The following is a 26133-nucleotide window of genomic DNA, read 5'->3' as shown; positions in this document are numbered from 1 at the left end:
ATCTTTTTTTAGCACCACATGAAGAGAGAGTTCAAGGGTCTTATGTTTTTGTCCAACATGAATTGAAACTCTTGCTTAACTGCTGCAAGCTTTCGAGGATCCAACTGTCTTGCTTTAGAATGCACAGGTTGACCATGTGTTATGATATGATGTTATGAGGTAGGGCGTGTGATTTAAAATAAGTTCAATTTTCAGTAGATATGCATTATCCCATCGATCAGAAAAACTGTTACCAAGCAGTATGATTTAGCGGCAACTATGGGTAAGTGTGATGTAACAATACACTCATATTAACTGCGCTTTCATTTCATGCAAGCCTCATTGATTCTCAATAAACCACCTTTTGTTTTTATAAACAAGGATATAAATTAACTGTTTTTGTTGTATTTATTCCTTGCATTTTGAAAAAATATGATTGAAATTTGGGACCTGCCTTCTGCAGAACAGAAATCAGTGAATTATTTTCAAAGTTATGGAAAGAGTCATCATGATTTATTATCATCAAAAAGAGTGTGTATTAATGTACATGGTATGGTCAGTTGAATTTGGCTAATAAAACATGTATAGCTTGGAAAATTTGGCTAACAAAACACGTATAGCTTAGGGAAAGTTTCTACTTGTAATGTCCTAAACAGAGGTTCCAGTAAAATTGGAAGGCCTTACAAAATAGTAAAAATCGAAAAATGCCTTATTACAAGGTGAAAAAAATGAAAGGGGTCGAATACTGATTATTTATTAAATAAAGAGGCATCACATCTTTCAGGAATCTGCATTAATGTTTGGTACGACTTTGGCGAGATATCTACTAAATTTTATGGTTTGATGGTAAATATATAAGTACCAGATTTTCTTAGTGGTATTGGTTAATGTAAAATATAGCTAATTTAAGCTCTTTAATATTCATTTCTAATGCTTTTTACTAAATATAAATTTTTATTCTAATCTTGCCTTCAGACACAATACATAATTTTTTTATCTTTTATATAGGAGGTCTACATACAATGTTGCAACCAAATTATTCTGGGGTACAAGGTAAATTTCATGTTTGAATTTTTTTAATTTTTTGTTTTTTAGAAAAATAAGAAATTATTAAAAAAAACTTGTGCAAATTATATTCATTTTTGTTTGCAAGTAATATATCTTACATAACTCGTCATTTCTTAAAGTATGCTTATTTTAGTTTAAGATGCACCTCAATTTTAAAGATACTTATAAGTGAAAAAAGCATACCTCAGGAATGAAAAGATACTGCATATGGTATAGAAATATTGATTCTAAATATTCTTTCTTCTCACTCAGTATGATTACAGAGCACTATTATGCAATCTGTTTTTCTGTGTGAGTTTACATTTCAAAAGACTAAAATCATTTAAAAGCAAAACTAATAAAATGGCAAGTTTAAATTAATAGGCTTCCTAAACTAAAAGTTCATTCATGGGCTTCCTAAACTTGGAGCCCCAGGGCATTGCCCTAGTCACCTTAGTGGTAGTTATAGCTCTGATATATGTGTTCTTTAATTTCTGCCCTTATACCGAAGGCCTACTATAGTATAAATGAATGACAGTTCCTTTTGCTATTAGTATAATCCTTAGAGTAAAACCATAATTTTTTTAAAAAATGATATTTTATCTTATAGTTTAATATTAATTCCAATACTTAAAAGTTTATTATTTATTGCCCCCCTTTTTTATGTTCAAGTTTCTGCATCATGAGAATAAAATTAAAGTGAAAGTTTATCATAAACATCTGTTTAAAAATGCTGAATTTTCGATTAGTACTTTTATATTTTGTATCAGTTTTGCATATCAGTGCATGTGTGTATAACTGTTTATATGTGAAATCCAAAGTGCTTATACACTATAGGAGTTAATTCTTTTATTTTTGCTTCTCTGTGGAATTATTTTTCTTACTTACATGTTAAGTGTGTCATGTTCTGAAATGCCAAAATATAATGCTAAATGTTTTGAAAGAGTGGCAGATTTGTAGAGAAATGTTCAGTGATATTAAAGTATTAGCATGAAACTTTATTTAGTTATAAAAAGCAAAAGATAAAGGAAGAATTGGCTCGGAATTCCATGAGCTTGTTTTTTTATAAATTTAAGCTCTTTTGGGGGAAGAAAAAAAGATAAAGATTTTAAAGACAGTTTTTAATCAAAATATTATGAAGTTGATATTTAGCAATGCTTATTTTGCTTTCAGAGATAGCTAACAATAATCAGTGTGGACAGTAAGCAGTTAATTCATTTTTAAAAATATCTTTCTGTAATCATTACTTGTTAGATGCATCCTGAAAAACCATTAAATATGACTTAAAAAAATTAGATATTGATAAATATATTAATTTTCAACTCTGTCCATCTGTTTGTAATTAACAAACAAATGGTTATTTAACTATCTGTTTATGTATACAGTAGAATAATGAAATGATTAAAAATATTCCATCATGTTGTTCAATAAAATGTTCTAAATCCTCTCCTGTGCTTGTGTAACCAAAACACTTTAAATGCTGGAATATTTTTTAATGTTTAAGAAATTTTAATTCAGGTAAAATTTATCTCATTTGATATAGATATTAGTATGCTTTGCAGTTTATATTTTTTCTGTGTAAAATTCATGTATTTTGCTTTGTGCTATATGGATCAGAGGGGAATCAGAGCGGGGACTTTCACGGAAACTCATTATCGAAGGCAAGTTTGGGTAAATGCTAATTTTCGACTCTATTTTGCGGTTGTTATTTTCTTTTGTTGTTATTGTTGTAGTAGTTTTTTTTTGTTTTGTTTTGTTTTGTTTTGTTTGGGATGTGGATGTGGATGTCAATCATTTTGAAATTCCTAGCACGTATTGTGTTATGAAATATTAGAGGCTGTTCTTACTCTTTACATAGGAATTGCTAATTTTTCATTTTATTTGTATTGCTGGTGCATTTATTGCTTTTCTTTGAAATTGATAGTTTGGGTCTGTGCTTGCATTTTGTAGAATTTATGCATGGTGCACATTTTTTGGTGTTTAGTTCAAATTACTTTAATTCTATCATTTTAAAACTAAATCCCAGATGTTCCTATACTATAGTTTTGCACATTTTGCTAATGTTTTGAAATGTTATATTATATGCATATTTACTGTTTGTATACTTTATACTTCTTTGCATCCTTTTTTTAGTTATATCAAATATTTATTATGTAATAATGTATTTCTTTCATTTAATTTTATAAAGTTCCCTTTCTCTAAAATAATTCTATTTAGAAAGATAAATATGTGTAAGAATCTGAATATTGCAGTAGCTTAAATTAGTTAAAATTTTATTTCAAACTTTTTTTAAATACTATTAAAAGGTAACTGATAAATTGTAAATTTCTTTGTTTCTTAATATTATCTCTTATGTTATAGAATGCAAGTAAAAATAATATAGAATATTTCAACTTTACATGGCTTATTTAAGCTTAATTGATTCAACAAAAATGTAAAAAATTTTCTGATTAAGTATATAATGAATCTAATTTAATATAAATCCAGGTATATAGAATAAATGAAATTGCATGATAAAAATTTAGTAACCATGTACTGCATTAATCCATAATATTATTCCTTATTAACTTTTTGTTTTAATATGAAAATATTTATTTCTTATAAATAAAAGCATACAAAGTTGAACTGATAAACTGTATAATGCATTACATTGTTGCTTAATTAAAATTTATGGTATTCCTAACTATTAAAAGTCACATATATAAAACGCCATATGTAATATATGTATTATGATTATGGTACGAGATTTAAACCAGACTAATCAGGTTCTCAGGAAAATTCTCATTGATATTTTTTGTCACCAAATTTTTGTGTTCCAGGTTTACAGAGTTCATTAGAAAGGCTACAACTGAGTTATGTTGACATAATTTTTGTAAATAAAGCTGATCCCATGTGTCCAATGGAAGGTATGAAATTTAACCTAATTTGGAAACTTTAAAATATATTTAAAAAAATTTTCAAAAGTCTGTATAGATGATTCTTGAATTATGCAAAATTAGAACATACTGCACAGGTGCAAATATACTTGTATTTATTACTTCAAAAACTCTTATTTGCATCTTCTGTTAAATAGAAACCTTTCTAATGATGTAAACTGTCGATTAACATGTCTTTTGCATATTATATGCATTTATGTTCCATTCATGATGTAAAATGAACTAAATTTTTAATTAAATTTATAAAGATTTATAATTTAATAATAAACCAATAGCAATAAGGTAGATGATTGTAGCTGCATAGTGAATGCAGTTAATATGATTATTTTACAATAGTCCAACCCAGAGCTGCATTTAAACTTGATAAGGCCCTAAGCTATTTGAAATATGCTGCCCTTTATAAGTCTGTTATACTAAATTTTAATACTATGTTTATACTATATTTTAATTTGGGGGGGCTAAGCTATAGCTTGTGTAGCTTATATATAAATCCTGCACTGGTCTGACCTGTACACTAATGAATCGTCACAAAGTTTTTAAGATATGCAATATTACATTCACATTTTTAAATAATTTCTAGAAATATCGTTGCATTAAATATTCTGAAATGCAGAGACTTAATTTTTATTTTATGTCTTTTCTTTACTTCTTATGAATACTTCCACTGTACCTAGAGGTACTTTGTGTGAGATTTATTGTGTTATTTGAGACTTATAGAATTATATTAAACACTGTTAAAATTAACCAATAATCACAGCAGATCATATTTATTGCAATACACCAGTTTCTAAATTCACAAATTGTTCAAGCAGAAATGAGCAATATCATGCAATCTTTTAACCCTTTCCAGCATGCTACCTCTTAAAGTCGGAGTTTTGATTTAAAAATTTAAAAAAAAAAAAGGTAGGCAGGTGACACAGGTGAGAGCAGGTCCGGACACCCGGACGACTTACATAGACTAGTCAGGTATCGTCCGGATCCCGCAACTATCTGAAGCTACACTCCGAAAACAAAACAAGGGCAAAGTATAGATTTTTCTGCGTGCGAAATTAAACATTTCCTGGCTACATCGCATGCTAACATATTGCTACATATACTTGCTACAATATACATTTCATAATATGCATTGCGTTGATCATTGCACTGTACTTAAGGCACATTTACAACTCAATGCTACACTTAATACACTATATATTCTTTGCAACATATTACGCTGAACATTATTCTTGACAATTCAACATAGATTCTGAACAATGTAATTGTTTAAAACTGACATAACTGGATTATATAGTACATAACTTCATTATATAAGACAGACTTAAATAAATAACTTGATACAACATATAAATAAAATAAGAGCTCTTAAATAAAGAGCAAGATTGCACATTACAAACAATTTACACATTTTGCACACAGAAATCCTCTTTGTTTACTTTGTGCTGTACTTATAATATACAAAATACAGATTTAAGAACACAGTACAGCCCATATTACTTTTGATTAAATAGCATGTTAAAAGTTAACTGTGGCATAAATTTTGCTGTATTCTTAAAACATACCAAAAATAACTTTGTAATTAAACATTCTACTGGTTACATTGCACCTTAACACACTGCTATATATAAAACACTCAATACACTAAAAGTTTTATAATACATATTACATTGAACACTGCACTATATTTAGGACACCTTACAAAACTCATTTCCATACTTAATGCACTGTGTGTAGTGGCTACATATTACATTGAACATTACTCTTGATTAAATAATATAGGCAGTGGTAGTAACTCTTTGTTATATACAACATAATTCTTAATACAAAAAGCTTATAAAAAAACACTGTTAGAAATACACATTGAGGGAAAAAATTACAGATTGAGTTAATTGCAGGTAAAAAATTACATGTGCTAGATACATTAAATACCATATTTACCATGCACTATACATTTCATAATATGCACATTAACACATTGCTATATATAAATCACTCAATACACTAAAATTTACAGAATGCAAAAATATTTACATACATATAACTACTATAATAATTACTACTATAATATTTACATTCTTGTGCTCTTGAATACATTAAGTTGTAGTACTACAGTTATAATTATTATGCTTCCTGCGGTTCAAAGCATAGCTCTGCATGCTACGAGCACTTATGCATTTTACCAAGGTACTATACACAGTGTTGCTGTATGATACATTATTCACAATACGCTGCACAATATTCTATTTATGAAAGGCACATGCTTACAATATTGCACCCATGCATTAATATGCTCATTACAAATATACATACTTGAAATATTTACATTTGGATAATATTAAATCATATTTACATTTGTTTTTCGTGTTCACAGCCCTTACTCTGCGTGCTGACTCAAGATGGGCTTCTTGCAGAGGCCACTGGAAACCAGTTTGCATTGATGCTTTGAATCTCTGCGAAATTTAAGTCTGTTATTGTGGGCTGCATCATTCTAGTCCTAGTGCTTCAAGTTTTTTCATAATGCTTTTGAGCTTGAGATAGACCGGCTGCTCAATGAAGAAGCGTTTATAAGCAATGTCAGTATCAGGAAGCCTCATGTGCCATTCTTCCGTCAGAGGGCAAGATGTAACATAATGATCAGATGTACCTACTTCATTACAGACATAATGATCAGTTGTTGATATTCCCCTTTGATAGAAATATTGGGGAAATGGTCCGTGGCCTGTAATGAAACGGGAAAGAAAAGGGGCTGAGATGAGTCGATCGTGAGAAACTCTATGGACAAAGTCATGGGTTCTACGGCCTTGCGATATAGAGTCCCATTCCTCTTGCCATTGTTGCTGCGATTTAATGCGACAGACTCGCTTCAGATAAGATTTGGGAAGCGGGATCTGGACATCTTGCGCACTGATATTCTTTGAAGCTTCCTTTGCAAGAGTGTCTGCATCCTCGTTGCCTCTGTGGCCCGCGTGTGCTTTAATCCATAAAATCTGGATGTTGCAGTCATGCGCATTTTCTTTGAGCAGGCATTATATATCTGCTATGATCGGTGATGGATGGAATGGATCATGAAGAGCAAAGATTGCCGACTGACTATCTGAGAAAATGCAAACTTCTCGGTCAACAAACTTCATAGCTGCTGTTATAGCCTGGCGCAATGCTACTGCTTCAGCTTGGAATACCGATCTATTAAGTCCAATGTATCCTTTCCAAGTTTCTAAGACTTTATCATGATAATGAGAAATAAAAGCGCAGCCTGCCTCTTCGTTGATTTTTGAGCCATCAGTGAATATGCTGATGGTATTTGCACCGCCTGTGTCTCTTACCCGTAAATCCTGAGGCATAGAGATATGGGCACAAATGCCCAACCCATAACTAGCGGGATGAATTTTGAGCTGAGAATTTTTGTTCTCAAAGTCTGATGGTACAAATGTAGTTCCCCTAAATGAGGCTGACTTCCTAAGAAGCATGACAGTAGAGACAGTTGCCTCTTGTAATGCGGCTATTGGCAGAGGAGTAAGTCCAGCTAGAACCGCTGCCACTGCTGTGGCCGTTGTCCTGTATGTTTTCGTGATAGCAAGGACGAAAGGTCGTTGAATGCTATTAAGTAAATTCAATTTCCTCGCAGTCATGGGTAGGGCCCAAATAGCTGCCCCATACAAAACTATTTTTTTACTACTGTCTTGTAAATAGTCTTGAAGAAATGGGGTCGTAATCCCCAATCTTTGCCCTGCATATTTTTAATTCTAGTTACTATTCTTGTGGCTTTGACCCTTTGGGCTTGCAAGTGAGGAATCCAAGTGAGGTTTTCATCCAAGATGAGGCCAAGGAGTTTTATCTTCTTGACCCTCTTGACCGTCACTCCTCTTAGCTTGGTGCACGGGTTCCTTATGATGGTTTGTTTAGGCTTGTGAAATATAATGTATTTAGATTTTTCCTGTGTTATTTTAAAGTGTTTTTCAGTGCAGAGGTTTTCAAAGAGTGAGATAACCTCGTTGCAGTTTTTCTCCAATTCGTCCCTGCTATGGCCTCGAACGATGAAAGTGGCATCATTTGCAAAGGCTACTGTCTTTATATGTGACGGCCAACGCGCATTCAGTATGGAGTTAAAAGTGACATTCCAGAGATCTGGTCCAGTGCATGACCCCTGTGGACAGCCTCGTATTTGCTTTTTCTTCACTATGCCGCCATTATAGACCACGGTAAAAGTGCGGTCGCTGAGATAGCTTTTAATTACTTGTAGTAGATTATTAGGCACGCTGGCCGCATGTAAAGCTTCAATGATGGCAGGCCACCACAGGGAGTCAAACGCACTCTGTAAGTCAAGGCTGAGGACGGCCGCATGCTGGTTATCTTCTTTGGTCTTTTGAACTTCATCTTTAACAATGTCAAGAGCGTTAAGAGTGGAACGGTTCTCCCTGAAGCCAAACTGCACCTCTGAGATGTGGCCAGACAAAGTTAAATGATGCTTGATCCTGAGTATTGTCAGCTTTTCATAAATTTTGCCTAAAGCCGAAAGAAGACGGATGGGGCGAAAGGAAGAAGGATCTTCTTTGTCTTTTCCGGATTTCTGAAATAGGACTACTTGCCCGATCTTAAAGGACTTAGGAAAATATTGCAGAGAGAGGAGCTTATTGAAGTAGGTGACAAGAAATTTCGGATTCGCTCTGTGCACCGCTCTAATGATATCGTAATCTAAAGAATCGGGACCTGGAGCTTTCTTCTTTGGCAGATTTCGCATAATTGCATTTACTTCTGTATCAGTATAAGGTACATCATTTGGAGTGCCTGATATAAGTGAGAACGCCGAATGCAATTGCAAGTCTGATGTGTCATCCTCATCTGAGGGAAAAACCGCATCTAGGATTCTTCTTATGGTTGCTTCCATAATACCTGACTCTCCATAGGCATGACCATAAAAGGTGTGATGTAGAGTCGGTTTAAAAACTTTTTCGCTGGCTATTTGGTGCAGAATCCCATAGGTGTCTCTATGATCAGTGCAAAATTTTTTCCAGCTTTCAAGTTTGGCCTGTAATATGGCCTTTTTATACTTTGCCTGCGCTTTATTATATTCTATGGATAGTAATTGCCTAGCTTCCTGATCTCTTTCTGCTTTCATGCGTCTGCGCATAGCTCTGGTATGGCTACGCTGTGTTCTAAGGTCCCTGGTCCACCAGTTTACAGCGTATAGCATTTTGGGGGTTTTCAGCGCAAAGGTGCTGTCACAGATAATTTGGAGGTCACTGATCAAATTATTGGTCAATTCTTCCGCGTCTTTGACCGTTAGGGTGTTTGGCAGCTCCATTAATAATCTATTTAGGATTTGACGTGCTTTCCTAAAAAATTGAGTAGTTTTACTTCTGGTAAGCTTATAGCGCTTCATTACTAGCCTTTCATGCTGTTGGTTTATGCTGTAGGTAATGTACCTATGATCTGAGTTTGTAATGGAATCCTCAACTGTCCAATTTTTTATCTTTGGGGTCAGGGCTGCAGATGAGAGCATTAAATCTGGCCACCCTTTGCCATTAACGGTTTCAAACGTAGGCAGGCATTCAAGCTCATTATGAATGGATAGATCATTACTTGCCACAAAGTCTTCTACTGCACGTTCTCTCAGATCCGTATGTGGATATCCCCAGGTTTCAGAATGCGCATTAAAGTCCCCCGCAAGAAGGTGCTGTTCGTTGGGGTAATCAGCCAGAATTCTTTGTTGTAGATCTAGTGATTCAGAAATGTCTGCCATGGGAGGGATGTAGATGTTAGTAACTAGTATTCTAAGATTTTTTGCCTCAATCGCCATTGTTACTGCATCTCTGGTAGCTTTGATGATAGTGGGTGCCCATTTTTGATTACAGCAAATAGTAGCTACCCTTGGGCCTTCTCCATCATGTGATTAGATGATGGTCCACATTAGAGGGAGGCCAGCTACATTGTTTGCTTGCAGATACGGCTCCTGAGCAAGAATAAAGTCTACTTCCGCTTCCATCGCTTGTTGCACCAGCTGGGCCGATGCGGCTCTGGCTCTTTGTAAATTTATCTGGAGTATCTTAATCTCATCATGCTCGAAGATGTTTGTATTTATTGGCATAAAAGGGAAATTGCTTTCGTGAGTTATGGAAGATGTGGGTTCCTGAGATATACGTTCAAGATTCTTATCTGATGCTCTGTTGCCTGAGTACGTGTCAGTCTTCTGGATTGCCAAGGAATTGAGCTCTGTGACAACTGTACGTTTCCCTGTTACTGCCTTAGTACTCTGTAATACTGCGAACGTAACGAATGCTCGCTGGAATTCAGGGCAGTTTGGATGGTATGCTGGGTGCCTGTAGTTGTGATGGGTGCCGTATTTGTGATTGGCCTCTCCACAGTTGATACATTCTGCACTATTGGCTATGCACTCTCTTGTTGCATGATTTCCCCCACAGTACCCACAGTAATTTCTTTTACTCTGACAGACTTCTTGGGTGTGGCCGTATAGCTGGCATCTGAAACACCGCACGATACCGAGGTATTCTTTAATACCATGCGCTGTCCATCCCGTGTATACTTTTTGTACTCTAAGTGCTGCTGCGAAGCTGATGCAGTCACATTCAATGACCCACTTGACTCGGGCATTCCACCTTTCCTTGAGGCGGAAAAGGAGGTTTATAGGAGCTTCTCGGCATTCTTGTAATTGCACAGAGTTCATCAATGATTTCTTCTGGCTTAATGCATTCCGCGACATCATGGATGATGCAGCGTGGTTTCCGCCTTGCTGGTTTCTTGATGTCAGCTGAAACTTTGGCTTGCTGAAATCGCTCTTCAAGTCTGAGAACATCTTCCGCTGTTTTGCAGTGTACTTCTATTCCGCCCCTTCTAGTGGATGTAATTTTATCCACTGCCACACCTAGCTGCGCTATTGGAACCTTTGAATTAAGTTGGTTTCTTAGCTCTTCTGCAGAGACTTCACCACGAGGCTGAATGACTAAACTTGGTTTCTTTGGTCGCCGTAATACGTCTGCAAAGGATTTGGGCATGTGCTTTGGTGGCAGATTGTTTGTGTTAGCTGTTCCAGACATCGGATAAAGTAAAAAATCTGTATTTACAGCTGCTTCAACTGATGGTGGCGGTGTTCTATATTCAGGGCCTTGCAAAGCAAGAGTCTGAAGAGCAGCAAGAGCCTTAACTATATGCTCATGATCTTCCGTTGGTAGAAGAAACTTATTCCTCTTTTTTGATGTTACAATATTTCTGCACTCTTTAAAGATTAAATGCACTTTCTCCTCATGGGTGGTTGAATTTGACGAAATAAGTGTTGCCAAGTCTAGGCAAATTTCAGATTTTGCAGTGCATGTATCTTTCATTTTTCATCAGATAAAACTAGCTGTTCAGTAGGTGAGTCAGTACGCACAAGTGTGTAAGATGAAAATGGTTGAAAATTATAATAATAGAGTTAAATAACTGCAGAGCTTAGATTTCTGAGCTGCGAGAATTATTCCAAAGTCTTAAAACAGATTAGCTAAAAGGGGCCAAGATTAAGGGGGGGCAGAGAAAATTAAATTAATTCAGTGGGAAGGTGTTACTAAAAGAAAGTTTGTTTGGAGGCTCTACATCAATTAAAAGAGAAGAACAGGATAATTTAAACCACGGTAAATATGAGATTGAAAAGAAGGGGAGTCAGAGAGAGTTGAGTGTGATGTCAGAGGAAAGTTTAAATTGAAAGAAGGGAAAGGGAGTTTGTTGGAAGGCTTATAGTTTGAAAAAAAGAGACTAGCAGGAAAAAAATTTAAAAGGGGTTAGCTGACGGAGGTTATTTGGAGTCGAGTGTGGGGTCAGATGAAAGATATTATAAGGCGATAGATGGAGGTTTCTAGATTGCTCTAGGTTAATAAGAAGAGGAGATATGAGAGAAATAAAAATGAATTATAAGGTGGTGCAAAATACGAGGTGTTTGAAGGAGATGGGATGAGTGATAGAAAAAATGGAAAATTAAATAAAATTGGATGGAGTTTATTAAGAAACTCTAGGTTAATATAAAGGCAAGCTATCAGAAAAATAAATTGTATTAAAGGCTGTTAAAAGTGACTAAAAGGGGGGGATCAGAGGCTTGAATTAGTGTTAATAATATGTTTGCTGTCTACGGACAGAAAAAACTAATAGGAAGTCTGAAAAATGTGGTTAGTGGGCGCCGAAACTGATAGAGAGAAATAAGAAATTAAGTGAAAATAAATCTAATGAAAACAAATTTAAATGCTTAAAGTGCAGAAACAATTAGTGACGGGATGCTGAAGTTTAATAGAATAGAAGATGAAGAGGATCAATTAAGGTGCTTGCGTATAGCATAGTGTTTGGAGACTTTTTTTTTTAAAGATTTGTAATATATATAATAAAAAATAATGAAAATAAAATAAATATGAAGAATATAAAAAAGTCAAATATTAAAAAACATTTTTTAAAAAATTAAGAACTTTTTTAGAAAGACATTTTTTTTTAATTTAAATTTAAAAAAAAAAAGCAAAAAAATAAAAAAAAAATAGAGGGCTTAGGGTAATTTTGCTAAAGTTAGTTTTTAATCACTAACTTAGAAAATATCTTCCATGTTGTAAGATGGGACATCAAAATTTTTCTCACAGCGAAAAATACAATAGCATATATGCATAAAAAACTTAGTTATGTTCAATAATATATAAAAATACTGTCATCATAGTACCAGTTATGTGGAAGTAATACGTAGAGAATGAATAAAAAATATTGATGGCAATTACATTATTTCACATAAGGGTTTAAAACCTACACATACAGCATGCATATATATATAAAAAAATGCAGATATATATATTTATATAGCTAATATGCTACTGTAATAGAAATAGAAAGATTAACACTGTTTGCAGAAAGTCTAACTGCCAAACTATAAAAACAATTCTGCGTGGTACTTAGTTACTTAGAAGACTTGCAGGTTAATGCTGTAACGCTAGCGCATGCTTGAATCAGGAAGAAGTTCAAGGTCTGTAAAAGAGGGGAGCCACAGCCAACTGGAGAATTCTTGATTCCCGGAGGTCACGGACAACCCCTGCTCCGCTACTTAAGTGGGGAGGGGAGGCAGGACCGACGCTACGGAATTAGGCAGGGGGAAACATGAAGTTTAAGAAGAAGGAATGAATGAAAAAATAACTCTGAGGCTATTGACTCTACTATCAAGTATAGTACATCAAACTAAAGGAAATTCAAAGGCCTACCTTTGCAGGTGAGAATGAAGCCGATATTCTTGAACATACCGAAGTTATTGAAGAATCAATCCAGGAAAATGGCGCAAAAGTAGCTTTTACAAAAAACACTATTACTACACTATCACAAAACACACTTACATAAAACTTGCATTGGAAGAGGCCAAAAAACACCCGCTATCTGATGGTATTTTGAATGAAGGCGGATGCCTGCTGGAATTTGCAAAATCCTTTAACAAATGTGATGATGATCACAGCACTTCACTAAAAATACATCCTTCAGCATTTGGATAAAGTTGGAGACACACACACAGTGCAAATCAAATTAAAAGTCCAATATCTCCGGCTATAAATAAGATATTGAACCAATGATTGCACGAAATAATAGCACTTGACAAACACTTCGGATGATACTACAATTATTACCATGGAATCAAAACTTCCATTAAATACTTGAGATGTTGCAGGAGCTCATCTTTCACACGTCCACTCGCAAAAACTATGCAAAAAAAGGTAGGCAGTCTAATTAGGCCTAGAGGAGTACACAAGTATAATTTTGTGAACATAGCACTTATCGTTTTAATTCTGTGGGTATGCCCAAAGTGGCCCACTGATTGAATTGAGCTTCGAAAAGAGTACGGAAACGAGCATTGTTGTCAAGGAACTGACCTATGAGATGCGAAAAAACAAAGAATATAGACTCTCAATTGTCCTAGATTATCAGTGAGCCCGATCTGGGCACACCTAGGGTTCGCCGTTTGATTTTAGGCAAGATTTCAAGGTAAAAATTTAAAACTAATATAGAATTAGGAGATCAGCATACAGGCAAAAAAAAACATAGAAATTTTTTTCAAACAATTCCTTTTATACCCTAAAAAAAAATCTGAAAGATTTCTTTGAAAAATGAGGGTCTTAAAAACATGGGTAAAATATTGGGACTGGTTTGAGTTGAGCTGCCTTCTACTATAAATAAAGAAGGTTCAGAGTAACCTATAGTAACCTTATAAATCCTTTTTCTTTCAATTTTTCTGTGCGTACAGAAGGAAATTTTTAGGTGTGTCCGGAGCGGACAGACACACTTTGCCGCAAAGGGTTAAACAGATACTCACAAATCCTCAGCTTACCACAATACTAGCTGCAAAAAGTGGCTAGGGAATTGCATTTGAAAAGTTTGAACTGCTTTCAACTTTGCACGAGTAAATTTTATCTTATTTACATATCTGTGGTAAGACTATGTGAAATCTACTCCTTTCTGTATACTTATACAGTCAAAAGTCTTTTATCCAGATGTCCATAATCCGGAATGATCTATAATCTGGACCTCAAAGCTACAAACTTTCTGCGCAATACGTTTTCGCATGTGCATAATACCTTTATGTATGCGCGTAATACGTTTATGCATGCACGTTTAATGTATAACGGACGGTATAAGCTAAGCTAAAATTATCTAATTACCTATTTCAGTTAATGTTGCAGATTGCATTTTTCCTTAATCTTCTAATTGTATCCAGCTTATTATTTTTTGCAGACTGTTAGAGCAATTCTATAAAACGTAAGCTTGAACTTGTTATTTCAAAAAGAATTTCCAAGGATCTACAAAGTGAAAGCATGTTTCGATGTCCATCAAACAAAAAGTGGAATTGCTGCAAAAAATGGATAAAGCAAATCCTTTGTTTCTCTAACCATTCCGAAATCTGTTTATCAATTTCACGCTGCTCTGCCGGTGGGGGGGGGGACGTCGCGGCACACAATGAACTGGAAGTTGATCTGTCAGCACTGTCCTCATCTTCAGGGCAGATGTTTTTATTTTATTTGTCTTATAATTCCTTACTAAATGTAGTATTTCATCTCGATGTACTCCATCTTTGATATGATTTAAATCAAATTCCTTGTCATTATAAATATCACGAATACACATCAAATAGTTTTCTGGTTGCAATTTTCTAATTTCGACTATGTGTAATGTATGTTTTACGTATGCACGAGTTGAAAGAAATGTTTAATAAAGTAAAAAAATAAATATTAAGCTTTTTTTGTAAATTTTTATACCCTTTAGATCATAATTGCTCTTTATTTCATAAATTACGGTTTCATATTTTTTATTTTATAATTTCTGCATGCCATCTTATCAAATTTAAATTGATGATCTGATCTATAATCCGGAAAAACTGATAATCCGGAATTGCCGAAGTCTTGACAAGTCCGGATTAAAGACTTTTAACTGTATCTTGGTGAATCAACTTTTAATGCTTAACCCGGGCCAAAGTGAATAAGTCTGCTGAATACTGGTACTGTGCTCTAAGTTCAATCCCATGCGAACAGACTAGCTGCATGGATAGTTATTATGGTTTTTCGTATGTGTAATGTGAAGATGAGTCACTTTCCCTTAAATATATCTGTGAATGCTTCCTTTACCATAGGCAGATAGCTCTAACATGCTTTGCCATAGTCAAATAACCTAACCTTACTTTTCATAACAGACCTGTGTTTATTTTCTAGCTGTAATTTATAAAATAGGCTGTTGTCAATGCACATTTTATATATTCACGATATACCTAATTTTTTTATGTTTATGAGCTACTAGTTTTTGTGCTAGATTTTTGTTTTAAATTTCTGAAAAATTCGTAATATATTTAAAAAAAGAAAAAAAAAAACTTCATATAAGAGGCTCATGCATTTCAAACTTGAATACTTTTTAAGAATTAGTTGTATTTTCTGTTCATAAATTTTGAGTAAATAAAATTTTCTTTTATTTTGAAAGGAAATAAATTGAACAGTGTTGCTTAATATAATATTTTAAATGAATTTAAAAATATTTTGAGTGTTTGATTTTGGGGTATGTTGAATTTGAAAAAAATTTAGTATCCCCCTTCTCAATCATATGCAATTTAATTGCAGTTTGTGTGAATTCTTTTCTTAAGTGGCATACACACACAACTTGTTAAACTGAATAATGGGGGGGGGACGGAAGAAAAGGTAATTAGAGCGAGTTAGAGAGTAAGTGTCATTAGAATGAGTTGAAAAAATACTTTTTCTTATATTTTTATCACAGTACCCTGGAAAAGTTTCCTATCATCTATGCAAAATGAAGTCATAATTTTTCATAAAAAAATATATCTTCCATTTACGTATCGCGCTCAGAGTTTTGAAATTTTGCTGTGTTTTGCCAATTTTTTATAACTGCTATACTCATTACTACCGAAATGATGTTTTTCCTAATGTGAATTTTGAGGTATCAGGAATACAAAAGAAGATTAGTTTGAACCTGTAGTTTCAAATTATTTATTATATGTTCAAAAAATACATTTTGCAAAAATAGCAATATTTTGCAATTTCTGATGATTTTACACTATTTTATTTTTAGTAAACAAATGCTGAATATATTTATCATTTTTAATTTTGTTATTCGAAAGAGTGCACCTCAGATGTCCTCATCTGTGATGCTCCTTAATAGCAGAGAAGGGGAGATATTGCAAATACCACACCAAATTGTGTTGACATAGTCTGTTGCTTCGAAGTTGACTTTTGGCATAAAACATTTTCAATAGTTTTCCCCTTGGAAAGTGATAAAGCTTTCAACAATTGACGCAGCCCTGGTTCTCTGATATGTATACTTTCATCCACAATCATGGCAAGAATCAGATTTTGGGTGTGAGCGAAGAAAAAATGAATTACTGGGAAAGAAAGAACAAATTCGGTTGTTTCTGGATTCATAACTTCCTGTCAATTTTAAGTTAGATATTTTGATGTTCTGATGGTTTCAAAAACTGTTTTTGGACCCTCTGTGAAATTTGCTGGTTTCGATTTTGAACTAGAGAAACGTGTAACAATTCACAATAATATGTATGAGCTGCCTAATTTCATCAATATGTTTTTTTCAGGCTCACATAATGTCTAAGAAATCGATTTGCTGTTTTCTTGAATGTGAAAGTGAACCAGAATCATGAGCTGCTAAATTTTCTAAAACTGTAACTTATTTTATGGCAGCAGAAATATCAAGTAAGTAAAACTGATTCTCACTGAGCACATTTTTTTAGACTTGAATTCAACAAGTTCAAAACGAACCCGGTGGAAGTTTTTCATTACTAGTGGATTTTTTCCAGTCAGTCCACTGAAGGATTTTGGCCCTGTGGTAACAATCATGCAAGGGATGAAATGTGGTGGAACAGCAGTCCATTGAAGTGTAGGATACATATACCCCACTGCAGTGGTTTTCCAATAGGCAGTTTGATCAGTTGGATAATACCATTTTCAAACCAATATCAAATGCAATTCTGTTACTGTCTATCACATCAAATTTTTCAAAAGGAATCTCATTTATAGTCAATTGGAAATTATGGTAGAAGCTATATCTTTAACATGTTCTGTAGAGGGAGAAGCATGGCCGATATATTTTAATTCTTGTTTATGGTTTATGAAATAATAGCCCTCTTCTTGAATTCCTTGAAAATACTTTGAATTATTTTTTTAATTACCATTGTGTCATCTTTTCTTCTATCAAATTACAGATCATGTAGTGTTTCCTTAATAAATGGATTCTACAAATCATTTCTATTATGAGTTTTTTCTCTTATTTTGCTTTTGTCAATGGCGTGAGAATTGTCTGAATCAATTAACACATGCATAGTTACATAATATTTACAATATTTACAATTGCACAGTGTAGTTTTATAATATTTGACAATTATAACCACCATTTAAATAGGTTTGTAGCAAAAATTACGAAATATTGCTTTTTTTACAAAAAAATTGTTTTTTGAGCATTTTGCAAAAACAGTAAATAGCTTGAGGTCACAGATTTTAAACTTTTTTCATGTTCCTTATGCCCAAAATTCACATTAATAGTGAGTTTGATAATTAAAACATTGACGAAAAACATGAAAATTTCAACATTTTTCAAAACTGAGTGTGATGCTTGATATAATTACTATATATTATTATAGAAGATATAATTTTATTGCAAAAAAATTTTTTTCATTTTTCTTAGGTGGGCAACAGGCAATTTTTTCAGGGTATACCATTACAAAAATTTTAAAAAAGGGCTTTTTCGACCCATCTTAATGTATATATTTCATTAGAAAATGTATGTGAGGAATTAGCTATTACCCACTGATTCACTTGTAACAATATAAACCATGGCTTTGAAACACTACTAACAATATAAGTCACGGGTGATATCAAATAGACATGCCCCTGTAATCTTATTTTTTCCAGCAGAGCTTCGACTCTTTTGAGCATTTCATGTTACATTATATAAAAGATATTACAATTTCATATATAATTTTGCTAACATCATTTACACTTATTTGCAAAATTTTAATACAGTCAAAAGTCTTTAATCTCCAGTCATCGGGAATTCTGCGATTCCGGATTATCGGTTTTTCCCGATTAGAGATCATCAGTATATTATTAGTAGTATATTATAGTAAGATTATAGATTGCAACCAGAAAACTATTTGATGTGTATTCATGATATTTATAATGATGAGGAATTTGATTTAAATCATATCAAAGACGGAGTACATCGAGATGAAATACTACATTTAGTAAGGAATTATAAGCCGAATAAAATAAAAACATCTGCCCTGAAGTTAAGGATAGTGCTGACAGATCAACTTCCAATTCATTGCGCGCCGCAACCTTCCCCCGCAGAGCAGCGTGAAATCGATAAACAGATTTCGGAATGGTTAGAGAAACAAAGGATATGCCTTTATCCATTTTTTGCAGCATTTCCACTTTTTGTTTGATGGACATCGAAACATGCTTTCGCTTTATAGACCCTTTGGCAGCTTCAGAATCAGAAATTCTTTTTGACATAATTGAAAGTTTAAGCTTTCTTTTATAAAATTGCTCTAACAGTCTGCAAAAAAAAAATAAACCGAATCCAATTCGAAGATTAAGGAACAATGCAATCTGCAACATTAACTTAAATAGATAATTAGATAGTTTTAGTTTAGCTTATACCGTCCATTATACATTAAACGCACATGCGTAAACATATTATGTGCATGCGTAAACGCATTATGCGTTTATGTATGCACAGAAAGTTTGTAGCTTTGAGGTCCAGATTATAGATCATTCCGGATTATGGACGTCCAGATTAATGACTTTTGACTGTAATATAATCGAGGATTATGCTATCCCTCATAATAGGATTCTTTTCCAATAAAATAGAGCAATCCTCATTAAATCTCTGCGGGAATACATTTAAACCAGTACTTCTGTGGAAGATTGATAAGACATGGTGAACTCATGCCATGGCTTCCTAAATTCCCAGATTTAATTCTTTCTTACTTTACCTTTTGGAGGTAATCTGACCACTTTGGTCTGATTCTTCTTCTGTAGCATATTTGATGAATTCACATAGTAGGATATCATAACATGTGTGAAAGCATACATAATGCTTTAATATCTGCATATTATCCATCCAAGATGTATTATGTTTTCATAATAACCAATTTCATATCTTCATAACTTTCTTGGATAAGTAAGGTTTGGCTAAAGCATCCTGTTACCAGTTATGCCGAACAGGATACTTGTTATGCCAAAGCATACCTGTTATGCCAGTTATAATCTGTTATAACAGCATACCTGTTATGCCAAAGAATTGCTTCATTTTGTAAATCAATAAAAAGTTGAAAAGTGTTTAAAAAATTATAATTTATAATGAAATTAATGGTAAAATTTCCCCTTGATTCCTTATTTACTATATGTTGCTCATTAAAACATTTTTATAATTAATTTATGTATTGTAATTCAAGTAAACAACTACTAGTAACATACTTGGCATATAAAAAATCATGTTCATAGAGATAAGTGTAAGGAAATGCATAATGTTTAATGCCACTTTTTAAATTCTACATTCCAAATTACATTAAGAACAGCTGAAAGTTTCTTCCTTGCTGCTTGTGTTACCTTCTTTGAACATGAAAATCATTTATTATTTATCCATATTCCCTTTGAGGAAAGATGTATTAATTTAGATTAATAGATAATTAATAATTTCTTACTGATATGATTTAATATATTAGTAGCAAATTATTAATTATTTTGGATTCTTTCAACTTTATTATACTGTGAAAAGTGGGTGTTTTTTTATTATTATTATTATTGCAGATTTATTTATTTTTATTACTTATTCTCATCATCTTTTTAATGTATCAAATTCTGATGGTGTATTATTTATCAAAGTATGGAAATGGATTGATGTGCTTAACTCCAAAACATTTAATTTGCTTATCAACATTTTGTGCTTAATTTTTTATGTATTTTTTTAATTATCTTTGTAGAGGTTGTTCGTGCCTTTACCCACTGTATTAATCAAGGTATGGCTATGTATTGGGGTACGTCTCGATGGACAGCCATGGAAATAATGGTATTTTTCATTTATATTTCTGATTAAAAATTCAATAAATTAATTTTTATTTTGTATTTTTTCCCAGTGTAAGCATATTGACAAACTTCATAGTTAAAGTACTGCTACTGTAAACAAACTTCATGTTCTGCTTCTAAGCTTCTTATTGCCACTTTTCAGTAGATTTATGTTCAGTTATTGTAATAGAAGTTGAATCACAATTCTTAATTTTCACCATTAGTTGAGGGATTGTCCATTGTTTTGCATGATAACTTTTTTATTTTTCACATTAATATCATTTGTTATTACTTCTTATCATTGATGCTTATTATAATTGTAAGCTAAGTAGGTTCCCCCTGCCCAGAAACTTGTGCATCTCTAAGTATCATTAATATATTACGACTGAATTATTAAAAACATTAAGTTTACTAAAGCACTGAATCCTAAAATTGTTAATTAAAAAAAAAAAAAAAACTGTGAACGAAGAAGGAGAGCAAATTCAAGGGAAACTTAATATGATAAACAGTAGGTTTTTCGTTTTGCCTTTCAGTGATGTATTTCACATTTCTAAAATTTGGAAATATTTTAACAAAGCTGAATGTATTTACTTACTTATTCATAAATTCTAAGTGTTGTGAATCTAGAAATTCTTTTGCGATCTTTGGTCTATAGATGCAACAGTATGCTAAACAGAGCTGTAGCTAGGGTTTCAGTGTCCGAAGACAACTGAAGATCTTGTGCCCACTCCTGTTTGCCAAGAATGAAAAAACTTCATTCTAAAATTTTGTAATGTAAATTTGGTGCCCTCTAGATATAGCACCCAGGGACAAATGTTCCCTCTTGCTATGTCATCAGTTATAGACTGACTAGAGTTAATGTTCTGATGTAGCAAGTAAGTGTAGTGTAGCATCACAGAATCATAAATGACTCCCTAGTTATTGTGCCAAATAAAGGATTAATGTTTACTCAGGTTTGATTACTTACTTTCTTGAAAAAATCAGAAGACTCTTAAGAACTAGGTAAAAATTTCTCTTATTTGAATTGAACTTTTGACAGCTGATTTTCATTTTATAGTGACAAAATCAGGAGATTAATTGTAATTGAAAATGGCACAACCTAATGAATTAACCTTCCAGCCCACGCATATGCGCAAAATTTACGACAAATTAAGTTTTTAATGCACATTTTTCATAGCTGAGACGTAGCATATCGAAGCTGAGACGTCTGAAGGTCATTTCTTTTCCTCCTTTCTCCCTTCCCCACATCATGGAATGTGCCAACAAAAAGTCATATGACTGGTTTTTTTTTTTTTTTTTTTTTTTTTTTTAACTGGGCTTTTGTGCTACATGGCAGCTTTTTCGTAAAAGTTACGACACGCGTGTGGCCGTGGGTAAAAATTCGGAAAATATTTTTTTTCAAATATTTTGTAATTTTGTGTTATTAATTGCCGTGTATTATTTTAACTTGAATACATTTGTCTCTGTAAATTTTATATCGGTTTTCATGGCAAAAAAACATGTGCAACCAGCTGATTTTGCTCGCGTTCTTCAATAATTATCTGATGAAGAAAAGGAAGACAAGGAAACCTTTGGATGGGAAAACAATAGCTATTTCTATTCCTTATTTTCTTTTATTTATATTTTTTAGAAATAAATAAAAATATTAAAGTTAGTTTAAAGTGTGTTTTTGTAACCAGCAAGAAGTAAATTTCCTTTCAGAAGTAAGTAATGCTAAACTTACTTTTTTTCTTACCAAGGAGTTTTCCTTTTTATTGTCTATACTTGCTTTTGATGAATATTAAAATTAGCTTCGATTTTAAAATATAATTATTAAATAATAAATGTAAAATTTTCTATAATGAAATGCATCATTGCATTTCCATCTCACTAACATAAAAACTTAAAAATAATTTACTTATATTTGAATGTGATATCATTTGTATTTTGCAATAATAAGATTAGTATTTTATTTCTTAATGGATTTATTATCAATATTCACTCATTTCTGTCATTGTGAAAAACGATAAAATAATGGATGTCGTAAAATGTACGACGCGCGCGGGCTCATGTAAAATTGCCAAGCATGCATGCTGGAAGGTTAAAGAGTAAGAAAAACTAATCAAACTTCGTTAACTAAAATTATGAATAAAATAAGTGCTACATTAATCTTTTGAAGACGGGATGGCCATTATAGTGGCCATAGAGTCCTCTCTTTGAAAAGACGGGGTTGTCCACTTTCCCATGTCTTTTTCCTCCATTTTCCAGGGTGAAAAGTCAAATTTGACGTCCGTAGGGTTTTAACCACTTATCTCTTTCAAAGGTCTTCCTTTTGCGACATAGATGCACCCCTCTGAGAATCCATTAAAGTACACAAAAGAATCTTTGTTGCAAATAGGAGGTGATTTCTTAAAGGGGGGAAAGCATTCGGTTCAATATTCCCCGTCCTTTGATAGCTTTTACTGCTACCAAAGCCCCAGGCTCAAAAGGTTAAAGGGGGCCAAGATCAGTGATAATGATTTGTGTAATTTAGAATTTCAGTTAGAAGAGAAAGCTAATCAGATCTGCCAACTAGATTCTACCATACAAAGCATTATAAGTGATTTAGAAATGCTTGAAGCTGGTATTTTGACAAGCCAGGAAGGCCATGAAAAGATTGTGAGTTCTAAGTCAAAACTAGAAAGTTCTAGTATATTTTCTTGTAAAGAGGCCAAATACCAAGTCGCTTGGTACGTCTTCATCTTAATATCTAACAGTACTGCATGATATTTCATTCCTGTGTTGCAATTTCTCTTAAATACTTTTCATGTGGCTTAATACAGTTCTTGAGTTTTGCTGCAAACGTTGATTTCCATACCTTGCAAGGATCTGTTTTTGTTAAGATCATCTCCAGTTTGTTTGCCAAATGTAATGCATATTTATTATACATCATCAACAGAAAAATTTTGGTTAGGTACATATTCATAATTTTCTTTATCCTCTTTAGTCACTGAATTTTAATTGGATTCTTCTAGAAGCCTTACAAGATCTTCTTCATCCAATGTTTTTTTTTCTAAAAATAGTTCATCAACACATAGCGAACATGCAACATTAGTTATTTGATTTATTGTGTGCTTGTGTGGAATATTGGAGTCTTCATAAACCATATCCTGTAAAAGAGCTTTCTAACGTGCATTCAAAGCTTTAAGATCATTTATAGGTGAAGATACAGTATTTAATGCAATTCAAGATTGAAAATTCTTTCTAAACTTGGGTAAGTGTCATTATCTGCAGCTTCTAAATTGTCCAAAATACACTGAAAAGGCATTCATATGTAATATGCCTTAAATATATTTGATATTACACCTTGATCTAGTGGCTGGATTAGTGATATAGTATTTGGTGGTAGAAATATTATCTTTATGTTTGAATGTTTTCACTTCTCTCGATGTCCAGGGGCATTGTCTAGTGGTAGTAATACTACGAAACTCAATTTTTTGTTTTTTAAATATCTTTCTACATAAGGCACAAAACAGTTGCGGAACCAATCTGCAAACATAGATGGAAGTCATTCAAGCTCTATTGTTGGCTTACCAATAAACTTGTAGCTACTTTTATCTAAGTTTTTTAATTAGGATTCATTGATTTGTTTATAAATAATGATTTCGTACAACAATCTCCTCATGCATTACTGCGTAAGAGAAGAATGATCCTTTCCTTAGCCATTTTGAATCCAGGTATAAGAGTTCTGTTTTTTTTTTTTTTTTTTTTTTTTTTTTTTTTTTCTAATACATGTAGAAGATTGCAGTTCTTTTCCAGTTTAAACCAACCTCATCGGCATTAAAAATTTGGTCCGGTGCATAACATTCATCTTTAACAATTTTCTACATTCTGTTGGAAATTGACAAGTAGTCAATCTGCAGAAGCACTTTCTCCTTGGTTTACCCTGCTTTAAAAACTTTCTTTCTGACTTTTACTTGCACAAAATGATTGCAATTGTTGGTTTGTGGTAGTTTGCTGGCCTTCTTGTAAATGCTTGTATTGTTTTTTATTCGATTATGTTCCTACTCTCTCATTTACACAATCCATACTGAAAGTGCTTTCTCAGTTTTCGTAATATTTATATTTACCGAACAGAAACTTCGTTTAGCACCTAAAGATACTATTGATGCATATGCTCTTATTTTTTCTTCATTCTTTTTTTTTTTTTTTTTTTTTTAATAGTAGTCTTGTTCAAGTTCTCTGTCTTTGCAACAACTGATAATTTTTCTTCTTTGTTTAGTTGGTCCAAATGTTTTTTAGTTTCAAGTGAAATTGTACACCTTTTTCAAGCTATCTTTTGATTTTTTGCAGACATTTTGTAAATTAAGGGTTTAAAAAAACTAGAGGTTAATTGATTAAACACCTATAAAAAACTTAATTGAAAATATTAAAAATTCAAAACTCAGGATCTCCTGCACTTTATACATACTCAAAAGAGTTCAAACAAGGTCACATAAATATTTCCTCTCAGATTTCACACTCAAAGGTCATTCAATAGTTTCCAGAAAATGAGACTCTTACAATGGACATAATTGCTCTGAAAGACAAGCGGAATGAACCACCTTGAATAAGGAAAGATGAAAACTATTGGCCGCAGCCAAATAATGAAATTTCCAATTTATCTGAGTTTGAAACAGAAGAATCTATTACTTTTTTTACAGGAACTGAACTTCAGCTGGATGAACATAATGGATCAAAAAGACACAGGTGGACTATTTTCCTGAAGAATATTTGGCTTTAACCACAAGAAGACTGTTGCTAACACATTCAGTCATTAGGCCATTTAGCGATATTCTAAATAAAAGAGGAATAATTTTCATCAAAAGACATCTTCAATATGCTAATATTTCACAAGAAGCACATCCAGTTTTGTTGCCAAATACTTATTACTGGTCTGATAACATGAAAGAGAAAGCTTGAGTGATAGCAGAAACACTGGCCAATCCTAGGGAGAAAACATGAATTTTAAGAACCAGACAAAGAATTGAGAGTGTTATATATAAATAAATTTTATGCCAGAAATTTTTGCAAAGCCAGTGGCTCAGATTCTTGCACAATTGTCAGCTAACAGACTATCAGAAGCATATCCTTTAGAAATGACTGGATTGGACTCTGTAGGAGAATTATATGTTTAAGTATGAAGAAGACTTATGTACTCTCTTCACTTGAGCCATAATCAGAGCAGTACATGTGGAATTGACTCTGACTTGACCACTCTGGCATTTTTACAAGCTTCTCAAAAATTTGTTGGAAGGAGAAGCATTTGCAGTGTAATCTACAGTGATAATTTGAGGACATTCCATAAGGCAAACCAAGCTGCTGATGAGAAGAAGTGCAAAATTATTTGGGAAGTTATCTTTCAGATGGAAATTTATCATCAAAAGGGCTGCCTGGTAGCACAATTTTGGGGGATGTTTTTCTGAGGTCAGTTATGATGTCTCTGAAAATCGTAGGAAGGACATCAGTTATATTGATAACGGAGACAGTTATCAACTCTACTTATGTTTCAGTGATGCAGATGAACAGAACCGCTTAACATCTGAATATTTCTTGATTGCATGATAGTTATTGACTCTTCCTCAAGCAGATAAAGGGATTCCTAC

At 33.1% G+C, this 26133-nt stretch overlaps 1 protein-coding gene across 7 annotated transcripts in view; it reads left to right on the top strand.

Annotated features, from left to right (window-relative positions):
- Positions 1 to 26133, top strand: part of LOC118181914 (voltage-gated potassium channel subunit beta-2-like) — a 262942-nt gene that overhangs the window by 209199 nt on the left and 27610 nt on the right. For all 7 annotated transcript variants that reach the window (XR_015041653.1, XM_085818411.1, XM_085818409.1 and 4 more), the window contains exons 8-11: positions 988 to 1032; positions 2644 to 2687; positions 3846 to 3932; positions 20449 to 20534. Coding sequence is in view for 6 of the 7 variants with exons in the window: in XM_085818411.1 (XP_085674537.1) it covers positions 988 to 1032; positions 2644 to 2687; positions 3846 to 3932; positions 20449 to 20534 (262 nt within the window). In the remaining variant the exon portion in view is untranslated. The remainder of the gene's footprint in view (positions 1 to 987; positions 1033 to 2643; positions 2688 to 3845; positions 3933 to 20448; positions 20535 to 26133) is intronic.

Source organism: Stegodyphus dumicola, chromosome 6, assembly GCF_044657685.1.
Source record: "Stegodyphus dumicola isolate Sdum_Otavi_A_Nest chromosome 6, ASM4465768v1".
In the NCBI taxonomy this organism is placed as follows: Eukaryota; Metazoa; Arthropoda; class Arachnida; order Araneae; family Eresidae; genus Stegodyphus; species Stegodyphus dumicola.
Note: the sequence above shows the minus strand (reverse complement) of the source record. Positions and strands in the feature narration are given on the sequence as shown.